This window comes from Myxine glutinosa, chromosome 1 (assembly GCF_964187855.1).
Source record: "Myxine glutinosa chromosome 1, kmMyxGlut1.1, whole genome shotgun sequence".
NCBI lineage: Eukaryota > Metazoa > Chordata > Myxini > Myxiniformes > Myxinidae > Myxine > Myxine glutinosa.
The window spans coordinates 409,368,668-409,383,270 of record NC_136261.1 but is presented as its reverse complement, the minus strand read 5'-3'; the positions used below and the strand labels follow the sequence as shown (position 1 = coordinate 409,383,270).

The 14,603-nt window shown below is 40.3% G+C and overlaps 1 protein-coding gene across 3 annotated transcripts in view; it reads left to right on the top strand.

Moving 5' to 3' along the window:
- The window catches only part of LOC137417605 (uncharacterized), a 68,304-nt gene extending 53,908 nt beyond the window's left edge, over positions 1–14,396 (top strand). The window contains exons 1-4 of one of the 3 annotated variants that reach the window (XM_068103511.2): positions 902–1,031; positions 2,663–2,728; positions 9,776–9,841; positions 11,150–14,396. In XM_068103511.2, the coding sequence (XP_067959612.2) occupies positions 11,186–13,396 (2,211 nt within the window). In that variant the 5' untranslated portion in view covers positions 902–1,031; positions 2,663–2,728; positions 9,776–9,841; positions 11,150–11,185 and the 3' untranslated portion in view covers positions 13,397–14,396. Of the gene's footprint in view, positions 1–901; positions 1,032–2,662; positions 2,729–9,775; positions 9,842–11,149 lie in introns of those variants that run through there. The other 2 variants (XM_068103522.2, XM_078770482.1) reach the window with 2 other exon arrangements.
- Positions 14,397–14,603: the final 207 nt, after the last annotated feature.

Below are 14,603 nucleotides of genomic sequence, written 5' to 3'. Positions count from 1 at the left end.
GCGGAGAACCGTAACAATATATATTTATATGTGTGTGTGTGTGTGTGTGTGTGTGTGTGTGTGTGTGTGTGTGTGTGTGTGTGTGTGTGTGTGTATGTATGTGTGTGTGTGTGTGTGTGTGTGTGTGTTTGTGTCCATCCCACCTATGTTGTGTTTATTGGGGAACTTGGCCTGAGTCTTCACGAACCGACTGGACAGCCCTGATGTTTGACAGTTCGGGTAGGAATTTGTAATTTGTTCAGGGTGCTGGCGATAGCTCGCCTACTCTTCGCGAAGGACACCTTGGGATCTTTAACATCCACCAACGAAGGCTGGCAGACAGGACGCTGTTTGACATCCATCCGAGGGAAGGCACACACATTGATGACTCACCGACCTGTAAAATACCTTGCTGAGTTTATAGCTGTGTCAGAATTCAAACCCAGGCCAGACAGATTGGAGGCGAACATGCGTACCTCCAGGCCACCCTGTTAGCCCCAACAACGGCAATAACATAACAATGAAACATCAACTTCAACAAAACTTTATGAAAAATCCTTTCATATGCCGTTGGCAGTTTGTTTCTATCTAACGTCCATCAAAACGTATTAAAGTTAAATGTTTCACATTCACTTTATAAACACCCTGTATATCTGCTGTTCAGCACGAACGAGCAAATGAGCTATCCTGTACTCAACTTGTATATGATAAAAAATAAATAAAATAAAATAAAAAGTTAAATAAAACATCAAAAACGTCACTTCATTTCCCATTCAAAATATCGTTTTGAACTTCCAGGAAATTATCCGTTTTTCTGGATACTCCTTGTTGTTAATTCCTCCATACTTTCTCTGAAATGAGTCACGGTTTTCTTTCCACGCCCCACCGTCCCCCATCTTTCTCCACGCCCCTCCCTCCCCCATCTTTCTCCACGCACCAACTTTATATAATAATCATTCGCGAAACTTCGACGAAGCAAACCCAATTGTCGGGACACATTCCTGCTTGAGGACCTTCTCCATATTCTTACAGGAATCAGTGAGTCTCTTCAGGTGCAGTATAATAATTATATTATACAGTGTTGTCATACATTACCGAAGATTCTTACCCTGTTATAACAATTATTTTATCATACATTATCCATGATTCTTATTCAATTACAATAATTATATTATACAGTGTTATCATACATTACCCATGATTCTTGCCCTATTATAATTGTATTATCATACATTACCCATGAATCCAACCCTATTGTAATAATTGTATTATACAGTGTTTACCCTATTATAATTGTATTATCATATGTTACCCATGAATCCAACCCTATTGTAATAATTGTATTATGCAGTGTTTACCCTATTATAATTGTATTATCATATGTTACCCATGAATCCAACCCTATTGTAATAATTGTATTATGCAGTGTTTACCCTATTATAATTGTATTAACATACGTTACCCATGAATTCAACCCTATTGTAATAATTGTATTATACAGTGTTTACCCTATTATAATTGTATTATCATGTTACCCATGAATCCAACCCTATTGTAATAATTGTATTATACAGTGTTTACCCTATTATAATTGTATTATCATGTTACCCATGAATCCAACCCTATTGTAATAATTGTATTATACAGTGTTTACCCTATTATAATTGTATTATCATGTTACCCATGAATCCAACCCTATTGTAATAATTGTATTATACAGTGTTTACCCTATTATAATTGTATTATCATGTTACCCATGAATCCAACCCTATTGTAATAATTGTATTATACAGTGTTTACCCTATTATAATTGTATTATCATGTTACCCATGAATCCAACCCTATTGTAATAATTGTATTATACAGTGTTTACCCTATTATAATTGTATTATTATATGTTACCCATGAATCCAACCCTATTGTAAAAATTGTATTATACAGTGTTATCGTACATTACCTATGATTCTTACCCAATTATAATAATTGTATTATCATGCATCACCTTTGATTTTTACCTAATGAGAAGATTTATATAAATAATACGCTTATCCCCAAAGGTGGATGTTTGTTTTCACCCCTATCAATTTGTTATTTGTGAAAATCGAAGATTTTAAGTGTATTTGTTGGTCACGTGTGTTATTCTGTCTGTCTGTTTGTAAGTTAATTGCCTACAGGTCACAATTTTAAACCAATCTTCACGAAACTTCACCAAATGATGAAGTTGGTCATTGGCAAGAAGCTGATTAATTTTGAGGTCAAAAGGTCAACATAGGCCAAAGGTCAACTTTGGTGTTATTTCTAAAATCCTCAATTTTCATACCATTGACTTGAAGTTTTGAAAGGGTTTTGCAAGTTTTGTTTTTTAATGAAACCATCAATTATTTTTATGGTCAAATTCGTTTTATGGATTTTGCAAGTGTTGTGCTCTCTGCACGACGTCATTCTTGTTTGTCTGTGAATAGGATATCTCAAAAGGTTGAGGCGAAATTTGGTGGAGAGGTTGGGTGTGTGACAAGGACGAAATGATTAGATTTTGGTGAAGACCTTTGAATTTTTTATGTTGTTCTTCACCATTGAGTGATAGATAGGGCCAAATACGATATATGAGTTACATCATATTATCATATCATACCTGCTTGGGATTCTGAGTTCTATTGAGTTACCTTTTGTGTAAATGTTTCAGGTGGTGATCTTTTTGCATCGTCCTTGTTCCGAGGAAAACGTCCAGAAAACGTTTGGACACCTTTGGGTATGTTTTTCGGATATATTAATCATTGGTATTGAAACAGGTTCATTACTGTCCCCAATCTGATGATTAAGGTCGGAATATTAATATTTGCAAAAATTAATTGCTTGGTTGCAGTTTATATACATTCTCATTATTGTTTTATCATCGTACCATTTGAACCCGCCCCGAGATGTTTTTACGGTGTAGCCCGTAGGGCAATGCCGTCACGAACAGCGTTTGTCTGTCCGTATTTCTCTACAAATGTACACCAATCGAAGATCAGGGTCTGGTCACATGCCAGGGGGACACGTTTAGCCAGCATTACAGTTTCATATTTGACTGAAAAGAAATATAATAACCTTCTGCGGAATGTTCTAGGGTCTCAGCGAGTGTCGTAAGGTAGGTAGGAGGTTTCAGAAAATCCTCAATACAATTATAATTTTGAAATGTGATCGACATGGATCTTGCTCCCGAATCCGGAAGTGAATAGATGATGGTTTGCTGGCTTGATAACATCTCAATACAATCGTGATTTAACATTATATTTTGATGTATTAATACTGTAGTATTAATTTGTGATTGAAATGATTGAAATGTGGAATGAAAATATAGAGAACGTGCTGTCAATGCCTGATGTTCAACTGAAGGTGGCACAGGAATGTGGAATTGATCGGTCCATTGTTTCCTATTCGCTGTTTTTTTACCCAAGTCATTCACAAACCGGCTGTCCATGCATGAAGTCCTAAAAATCAATACTTACATTATTCTCTAACTGGTATCACCACCCAGGTCATGCTATCCTCTTTGACTAGAGTATCAAACAAGCCTGGCTACGTCGATATTAGACTTTCAGTCTTGTTTGATCATTAATTGGGGTTTGCTTCTGAAAAACTCCAGGAAAATTACAAAAAAAACTACAAAAAAACATTTAGCACTTTACTTGTCTGTAAAGTTCCTGTTCCTGTCTGTGTCCCAAGCACCGTGCATTCTCCAGGCCATGCCTTCCACCCTCTCCCCCAGCGTCTCAAGCACCGCCTATTGGCCATTGAGTTTTTCAAGTGTAAAGGAAAGTCTTTGAAGGCAGGAAGAGAATATTAAACAGGTAATTTTGCACATATTCGCACTCCAAACTCGATTTACTCCAAACGCAAAGTGATGAAAGGCTGCTTGAAGGATGAATTTATTTTTTGGAACTTCCAGCAACAACCACTCATGGAGAGGATGTCTTCAACACAGTTCAAAGTTTCCTACAAAAGCATGGACAAATTTACTTGGTGTGTCCTGATTGCGCACCCTCAATGCTTGGTGCTCACTCTGGGTTTCCCGTGTACATGAAACAGGATTTATTCAATCTTGACATGGGTTTCCACAGGAAATTAACCAAAGAGTGGAGAAGAGGTTGGATGAGGAAAAGGGGGATAATTTACTCAGGAAGCTCCACGTGAATTCTGAAGATGACAGATTTTTTAATCTTATTGTAATAGACCAAACGTATATGGTTACGTCAGTATGTCGCTATGTTTACATGCGACGAAAACGTGTTCTTCTTCAAATAAAATCACCACCCACTTAATTAATCCTCTTAATTGCGTTAAGACTGCTGAGTCCCCTCAGACCTTTGACGACCCTTTAATTCCCCCAAGACCCTTCAGCCCACCAAGACCCCTGAAGACGCAAAATACCCTAAAGACCCCCAAAGACCCAAAACACCACAAAGACGCAAAATACCCTTCAAGGCCCTGAGGCTCAAAAAGACACTGAATACCCAAAAACCCAAAAGACCCCAAAGACCCAAAATACCCCAAAGACCCAAAAGACCCCGAAGACCCAAAACACCCCAAAGACCCAAAACACCCCGAAGACCCAAAACACCCCGAAGACCCAAAACACCCCGAAGACCCAAAACACCCCGAAGACCCAAAACACCCCGAAGACCCAAAACACCCCGAAGACCCAAAAGACCCCGAACACCCAAAAGACCCCGAAGACCCAAAACACCCCGAAGACCCAAAAGACCCCAAAGACCCAAAATACCCAAAAGACCCCGAAGACCCAAAACACCCCAAAGACCCAAAACACCCCGAAGACCCAAAACACCCCGAAGACCCAAAACACCCCGAAGACCCAAAACACCCCGAAGACCCAAAACACCCCGAAGACCCAAAAGACCCCGAACACCCAAAAGACCCCGAAGACCCAAAACACCCCGAAGACCCAAAACACCCCGAGACCCAAAACATCCCGAAGACCCAAAACACCCTGAAAAACACCCAAAAGATCCTGAAGACCAAAAACACCTCAAAGACCCAAAATACCCTTAAAGGTCCAGAGGATCCAAAAGTCCCTGAACCCCAAAACACCATGAAGACCCAAAAGACACCGAAATGGTCAAAGATGCCTACCCCTCTGAAACGACGTGGGGTGAGGCGCGCGGAGCACGCCGAGTCATGCTAGTTCAATCAATTAAACAATCAATGATTTGAAAGATATGAAATGATATAACTCGTGAAAATTTTTAACTAGATGAGGATAATTTGAAAAACAAGTGAAAGGATTTCAAGGACTATTTGAACTCGCACCCTGTTTTGACCTCGGTGTGAAGAATCTTCAAAATAGGTAACTGTTGTTATTTCTATGACAGGTAGAAAATACAGAGAGAAAGGGAACAAGGGAGATTAAACAATATGAAGATTAATATTTAAAATACCAAAATAAATTCAGAGTTTGAAACAAAGTCTTTAATAATTGTTAAAACTATAAACCTGAGTGAAAGGGATTATCTTCTTCGACTGCCCTGAAAGCTAAAAACCATCCAAGATCTTCATCTTAATCCTCCCACAACATCACGATTTTGGAGATTGTAACCTTTTGTGTCCTGCAACCCTCTGTGTCTGAACTGAGATGTTTTGTCCCTGATCTACACATAATGTCAAAGTGGAATTGTCTTTGTTTTTTTTTTAGAAGTTTTTACAAAATAATTAAACTGAAATACAGAAATATCTAATTTAGACAAGTATTCAACCCCTTAAGTCAATACTTCATAGAAGCACCTTTGGCAGCGATTACAGCTTCAAGTCTTCTTGGGTATGTCTGTATCAGTTTTGCACATCTGGATTTGCAGAGTTTCTCCCATTCTCCCTTGCAGATTAGCTCAAGCTCTATCAAGTTGGATGGAGAGTGTCGGTGAACAACAATCTTCAAGTCTTTCCATACATTCATAATGGGATTGAAGTCTGGGCTTTGGCTGAGCCACTCAAAGACATTCACTTTCTTCTTCTGAAGCCATTCCAGTGTTGCTTTGGCTGTATGCTTGGGGTCATTGGCCTGTAGGAACGTAAATCTTCACCACAGTCCACAGTGTTTTGCACTCTGAAGCAGGTTCTCCTCAAGGATTTGCCTGCATTTGGCTCCATTCATTGTTCTCTCTGCCGTTACAAGTCTCGCAGTCCTGCCTCTGAAAAACATCCCCATAACATGATGCTGCCAACACCATGCTTCACGGTAGGGATGGTGTTAGATTGGTGATGAGCAGTGCTTAGTTCCCACCAGATGCAGCACTTTGCATTCAGGTCAAAGATCTCAATTTTTTCTAATCAGACCACATAATTTTTTCCCTCATGCTCTCTGTCTTTCACGTTCCTTTTTGCAAACTCCACGCATGCTGTGATGTGCCTTTTTCTCAGGAGTGGCTTCTGTCTGGCCACTCTCCCATAAAGCCTAGATGTGTGAAGTGCTACAGAGACTGTTGTCCTTCCAGCACGTTCTCCCATTTCAGCCAAGGAACTCTATAGTTCTGTCAGAGTGGTCAATGAGTTCATGGTCACCTCCCTGACCAAGGTCCTTCTTGCCCGGTTGCTCAGATGGCCAGCTCTAGAAAGAGTCTGGGTAGTTCCATATTCTTTCCATTTCCACATGATGGAGCTCAATGTGCTCTTGGGAACTTTCAACACTCGAGAAATTGTTTTATACCCTTCCCCAGATATATGCCTCCCCACAATTATATTCTGTTGGAAAGTAAATCTTCACCGCTGTCTCAGGTCTTTTGCACTCAGAAGCAGATTCTCCTCAAGGATTTGCCTGTATTTGACTCCATTCATTGTTTTCTCGACTACTCTCACAAGTTTCCCAGTCACTGCCACTGAAGAACATCCCCAATCCCCATAGCATGATGCTGCCACCACCATGCTTCACGGTAGGGATGCTTCACGGTTCTACGGACAGTTCCTTGGACTTCATGGTGGATTTTCTGCTCTGACATGCACCGTCAACTGTGGGGCCTCATACTATATAGAAAGGTGTGTTTCTTTCGAGTTATTGTTCAATCAATTGAATTGGTCACAGGTGGACTCCAATCAAGTTGTCGAGACATGTTAAGGATGATCAAAGGAAATTGGATGCACCTGAGCTCAATTTGGAGTATCATAGCAAAGCGGTTGAATACTGTCACCTGGCAATTAAAATTTTTCCAAGGAACGAATAGCCGAACAAGCTGTTACTCCGAAGCGTTCAGTTCAAAAATATGGTGGAGTTAATACATGCGGGGGAGGGGGGCGGGGGAGAAGGTAGGGGGAGGAGGAGGAAGAGGATGCTGAAGAGCACTTACCTGCACGGATCTAACCGGCAGTCCTCAAACCTGCAGAAAATAAACTCAAACCGAGGCTAGATTAAAATGTACAAAAATACCGGCTTTATTAAAAGAAATGCCGGTAATACAAAATAAAACACGGTCAAATAAATTCCTAAATTGGTACGTCCCCACAACAGACTTGAAACACGGACACGGGGAAAGATAACTGAAAATAATGTGTGTGGGTGCACTTAACTCTGATCACAGGTGGGGTCTCGCCAGGGGTCGTCAAAATCGCCTGGGGCATTGGCGGGAACCGCCCGGTAGTTGGTGGGAACTGCCCGCCCGTGTAGCAGGCCTCACTATGCGTCCCGAAAGGCAGGTGTGCAGCTTGCTCGTCCAGCCGCGCCGGTAAAACCCAACTCTCCGTCCACAGCTCTTCCGCCTCACAACCAACAACAAGTCTCGGAATGTGGACGCTCGCGATGAAGCCTCCCCGTGCGTCCGTTCACTCCTGGCCTCGTCATGCTGCAGCAAACAAGCAATGCTCGTTTGCGCTTGGAAAACCACAGCTCTTCCTCCTTACGATCACCAGCAAGATCTCCCAACCACGGTCGTTCATGATCGTGTCAAAATCAGAAGGGACAAGAGCGGCAATAACGATCGTTTTCTATTATCACCAGAACGACAAGGCACAAGCTACAAGAGAAGGGAGAGAAGTGAAACGGAGCACGAATCTCTGCTGGAGCACCCTTTTATCACCCAGGCTCTGATGTCGTCTTCACCCTAATTCAACCCGTCCATGCCAACTTGCCCGCTCCAGAACGTTCTCGCTGACGTCATCCTTCCACCAATCCCCGAGCGCCTCGCACTCCCTCTAACCAATCACTGCTCTTGGGGGCGTGACCCCACAGTCCTGCCTGCTCTGTGCACCTCCCAAGTCAGGGTTGTCAGCGGTAGGGCTCAATGTACTGGCTTCCGGTAGTTTATTATTAACAAGTGTTTAAATGTGGGATTCTATCTCTACGTGTCTATGGTGTGGTGCCAAAAGAGACAAAGGAATAGATACAGAAGTAATGACGTCCAAGGGATATTTTACCCAAAATCCCTGAGCTAATTAGCACAAGAGCCACCCTTCGTATGGCCACACGTCACACTTAATCCGAACACACGACCTACCGGATCCCTACTTAGTACATGGTAGTTCTTCTTCTTGTACGAAAATCGGAGCACACTAATCTATGCAAATCTACCTGAACTAAAGTATCCCTACCCCCACAAACGTAACAATACTTATTGACTCAAGACATTTCAGGTTTTCATTTGTAATTAGTTTGTTAAAATGTCAAAAAAAAAATTCCACTGAAACATTACAGGGTATTATGTGTAGACCAGTGAAAAAAACTCAATTCAATCCATTTTACATTCGAGCTGGAACACAACAAAATGTGAAAAAGTCAAGGGGTGTGAATACGTCCTGAAGGCACTGTATACCGTACTCATCGATATCAAGTAAATTGGATGAAAATTGACGATTTGTGACCTTGTCCTGTGACCTTTTTACCTCACAAACAATAGGCTTCCAGCTTGTGACTACTTCCATCATTTGTTTAGATTTCATGAAGATCAGAGGAAAATTGTGACCTGTAGGAGATTGACGTGCAGACAGAATAACAGACCAGACCAAGCAATATACAGTTCTTGAGAATCTTCAATTTCGAATGGAACAAACAGAATAAGCGTATTATTTGTATGGAACAATATTATTATTTACTTTTAACATTGTTCAAAACAAACCGGAACAGAAACATTAATAATGGGAATAAAGGGTAAGGGGAGGACAGAGTTGGGGTAGGGGTAAAGAGTTGGGAGAAAGAGGTTGCGGCAATGGGAGGAGGGGTTGAGAACATGGAATTCAGAGGGGGTTGGGTGTAGATTCAGAGTTTTTGGAGGCAGGAGCAGAGGACTTGAATAAGAAGGGGAGAGGGGAGAACACAGTTGGGAGAAGAGAGTAGACCAATTGGGAGAGGAGATTGAGGCTTTGGGGGGAGGGGATTGAAGACTTGCAGTGTGGAGGGGATTGAAGACTTGTAGTGTGGAGGGGATTGAAGACTTGTAGTGTGGAGGGCATTGGAAGACTTGTAGTGTGGAGGGCATTTGACGACTTGTAGTGTGTAGGGGATTGAAGACTTGTAGTGCGGAGGGCATTTGACGACTTGTAGTGTGGAGGGCATTTGAAGACTTGTAGTGTGGAGGGCATTTGAAGACTTGTAGTGTGGAGGGCATTTGACGACTTGTTGTGTGTAGGGGATTGAAGACTTGTAGTGTGGAGGGGATTGAAGACTTGTAGTTTGGAGGGCATTTGACGGCTTGAGGACTTGAGGACTTGGTCACATTTTACATGATGTGGAATTTCCACAGGTTGCTGTTAGTTACATTTTATTATCATACTGCATGTACATGCGAATTTGGGTTCTATTTCTTTCTTGTAAATGTTTCAGGTGGTGATCTTACGCGTCGGCTTTGCTCCAAGAAAAACTTCCAAGAAAACATTTGGATACCTTCAGGTATGTTTTTTGGTTTTTGGGAATGCATAATATTCCATGGTATTAAACTCTAATTCTGCTATTTAATGGAAAGATGCCAAAAAACTTTAGTTCCAGGAATGTAGCAAAAAATTCCACAACATCAAAACTTGCATCATCACGCCCTGCAATAACAGCTGAAATGCTGAGGCTTATTGAATGCACTCAAGTATTTTTTTTTTTTTTTCAAACTTCAAACGTTTGCAGTTGGGGGTAATAACTGATATACCTAATGACAAAAGGAGTACTGGGATGAAAAAGGTTGGGAACCAATGCTCTAGGTCTAAGAGTCAAGGTGTCTAAGCAGTCTAAAGGGTGTAAAGTCTTCAGGAGACGAAAGGGTCTTAAAGGTTATGCAGGGTCTAAAATGGTCTAAAAGGTCTAAGCAGTCGCAATTTTATGTTTCAACAGTAGTTACAGGTCTAAAGGATCTACATAGTCTAATAAATCTAAAGAGCCCTCCTAAAGAACCACAAAGCATGAAAGCCTTAGCAATTCATTATGGTCATTAATTTATTTTCTGCAAGTTCAAACTCACACCATGTACATATTCAGAAGAAAGCATGGAGCAGAACGTTTACATAAATAAGACAGAAATTAACAAAAGACAACATAAGAAGAAAAACACATCATGTCACAGTCCCTGTGGTTTTAGTAATTTTGCTGTACAGGGTTAAAGGCCGCCAGTCGGCCATCGTTAGTCAGATTACAAAACAAAATCTTCTGCATATGTATACTCTCATGTATTGGCTTTGTGCCAAGTTTGAACAAAATCGGTACATGCATGTCGAAAAATGGTTGGGGACACATTAAAAAAACAAAATGGCCAACAGTTGGCCATCTTGGATCTGATCTCGAAATAAAATGACGTGCATATTTAACCCATCATTCATGTTGTGTGCCAAGTTCGAACAAGATTGGTAAATGCATGACCTATAAATGGTTGACGTTTTCAATATCGGGTTTTGTATAACTAAAATGGACACCAGTCAGCCATCTTTGATCGCATCATGAAACAAAATGACGTGCTTTTGTATACCAGCATGTATTGTCTTTGTGCCAAGTATGATCAAATTTCAACACTTACCTTAAACATATTGTGAACACTTAAAGAATGTCAGCACTTACCCCTCTGCCCCTTCCCTCCCCTCCTCCTCCCAACTGGCAACAACACGTGGATAATGTAGATTGGCATGTTTTTTATTATTCCCCGTTTGGCACATTCATCTCTTGTGGTGTGAAATGTAGACATTATTATGCACTGTTTTTTCTTCTTCTTTTTTCTTGCAGGTATTTGGCATCAAATTTGAGCATCAACCAAGAAAAATGTCAACCAATTATGCAGTAAATGCAACGACAACAAGAACAATAAAGGAAACAACAACAATAACGGCGGCATCATTCCAAACTGTTGTGTCACCTTCTGATGGAGAAAGCAGAAATGCAGCAGAAAAACAACGAGTTTTGTCTTCAGAAGGAGCAGAAAAAGAAAAGGTTAAAAGTGAAAATACAACATCAGAAACTCATGAAGATAAACAAACAGCAACAACAACAATGACAACAACAGGAACAAAAGAACCAATGATAGAAAGTAAAGATACAGGATCAGAAAATCATGAAAAGAAACAATCAACAACAGCAGCAACAACAGGAAGAAAAGAAACAAAAATAGAAAGTGAAGATATAACATCAGAAATATGTGAAAAGAAACAAACAGCAATTGATATTGGAGCAGCAGGCAATGCCAATGAAACTGGAAGAAACCAGGGGGTGCAAAGCAATAATTCAGTGAAGAATTGTGATGGTGGAAAAGAAGAACGGTCAACAAGAAAAGTTCCACAGAAAGAATTTCCCAAAACTATGAAAACAGGACCTGGAATTTTTTGCAAAGAAGACAGATTGATAGAAAAGGGACCACCGTCAGTCTACAGGATTCCATTAACTGAAATAGGTCACAATCGACATAGATTTGGTGACATTGTGAATAAAAGGTCAAACAAAACCATAATGATCGTTGGAGCGACAGGATCAGGAAAAACAACTCTTATCAATGCCATGATCAACCACATCCTGAAGGTAGAGAGGAAAGACGATTTCCGTTTCAAATTGGTCGCTGAAACAACAAACAAAAGCCAGGCACACAGTCAAACGTCTGAAATCATCGCTTATGAAATCATTCATCATGAAGGATTTGCCATTCCGTTCTCTCTCACCATAATCGACACACCGGGATTTGGAGACACACGTGGAATGGAACGAGACAAGGAGATCGTGGAGCAGATGAGAACGTTTTTTTCCCAAGCAGGAGGGATAGATCAGATTGATTGCATTTGCTTTGTTGTACAAGCAGCATTAGCACGTCTCACACTGACCCAGAATTACATCTTCAACTCTATACTTTCCATTTTTGGAAAAGACATAGAAGAAAACATTCAAATCCTTGTGACGTTTGCAGATGGACAAGCTCCGCCAGTTTTGACAGCGATAGAAGAAGCTGATGTACCTTGTTCCAAAACAAAAGGAAACCACCCTGTTCATTTCAAATTCAATAACTCAGCTGTGTTTGCTAAATGTTCCGAGAACACAAATGATGATGGAGGAAGTGACAGTGATGCCGACGAGTTTGATGAAATGTTCTGGAAGATGGGAACAAAGAGCATGGAAAAGTATTTCACTGCTTTGGGAAAAATGGAGACCAAGAGCCTGACCTTGACGAAGGAAGTTCTTAAGGAGCGAAAACGCCTAGAAACTGCCTTGGAAGGTTTACAACCACAAATCAATGCAGGGTTAGTGAAATTAGAAGAAATTCGGAAAACAACTGCAGCTCTAGAACAACACAAGACTCTTATGGATGCAAACAAAGACTTCGAGTTCGAAGTAGAAATCACTGTTCCAGAACAAGAGATAGCGAAAGGGTTTATAACCAACTGCCAGCGGTGTCACTTTACCTGTCACGACTCTTGTGCATATGGAAATGATGAAGATAAGTATAAATGCTCAGCCATGACAAATGGGAAATGCATAGTTTGTCCTGGAAAATGTGTTTGGAATGTTCACTTCAACCAAAAATATAAATGGAAATACGTCACTAAAAAGGAGAAAAAAACGTATGGAGAATTGAAGAAGAAGTACGAGGAAGCACTCGGAGAGAAAATGACAACAGAGAAGATGTTTCAACAGCTTCAAATGGAGTTTGATGTTTGTGAACGGAACGTGCTGGAACTTGTTGAAGAAACTTCTCAGTGCCTTAAACGGCTGAACGAAATTGCTTTGAGACCCAACCCATTGCAAACTCCAGAGTACATCGACCTGCTCATTGAGGGTGAGAAACAAGAAGCAAAAGCAGGATTCAAGGAGAGAATCAAATCATTGAATGGCTTGAGGGAATGTGCAGTTATAATTGCCAAAATTGCCAACAACGAACCACTACTTCCAAGAGAAAAAGTACAGCACGCTCGTACTCAAAATGTTCTGAACGCAGTGAAAAGTGGCATGATGAAGCTTGTGTCAGCTGGTAAAGGGCTCTTCATGAACTAAGTGGTCTCCTCCAGTGTCAAACCCCTCTAACCTCTCCCAAAGCACTCCAGATTGATGGATGTCCTGATGAAGGTGCAGGGTGTCTATAGAGCAATGGGAAAAGAGGGTTTTAAATAATCCATGTATCATGTACAAATTAACTAATCAAGGATGGAGGAGGAAATTAACCAGAGAGTGGAGAAGAGATTCAAGATGGAAAAATGAGGATCATTTACTCAGGAAGCTCCACGTCAATTCTGGAGATGGCAGGTTTTAAAATTAAATGAAACATATAATCAATGATTTAGAAGATATTAAATTTCAAAGACTCACGAAAATTTTAACTGGATGAGGATAATTTGAAAAAAGCAAGTGAAAGAATTTCAAGGACTATTTGAACTCACACCCTGTTTAGACCTGAGAGAGAAGAACCTTCCAAATAGGTAACTGTGGTTTATAATCAACAGGTGAAGATCTAGATCTGCAACAGGTAGAAAATACAGAGAGAAAGGAAACAAAGGAGATTAAACAACAAGAAGATGAATATTTAAAATTCCAAAATTAGTTCGCAGAGTTTGAAACAAAGTTCTTAATAATTGTTAAAATGATAAACTTGAGTGAAAATGGATTTATCTTCATCGACTGCTCTGAAAACTGAAAACCTTCCAAGATCTTCATCTTCATCTTCCCACAATATCACCATTGTCGGAGAATGTAACCCCATGTCCGTGTATTTGAAGCACAATCTCCTGATTAATTCAACAATCGTTTTTATTTTTTAATCATAATAGCGAAAGTTTGGGGAATATAATCAATTTATCCCAAGTTTAATCAGTAATTTCTTTCTTTATATTCAATCACCTTCAACCTCATCATTCATTTGTTCTTCACTTCACTCATGTTAAAGTACTAAATATTCACATTTACAACAATATATATCGTGATGTATTCGGAATCGTGAGATTTGGTTGTTATTTTACATTTGTTACTTTTCTGGACTTTAATAAACATTTAAAATATTTTCCTTCGCCTCCCTTGTTTGTCTATCTGTGTAATCACCACAACTCAATATAAACAAGAAAACACATTGGGGAATGGGGAGAAGGGAAGAGGAACAAGTGAAGAGGGGGCAGCTATAGAGGAAAGGGTAGAAATGAGAGGGGGAATGATGAAGGAAAGAGGAATATGGGGAAGAAGCACAGCGCCCTTCACATCAGGATTACAGACT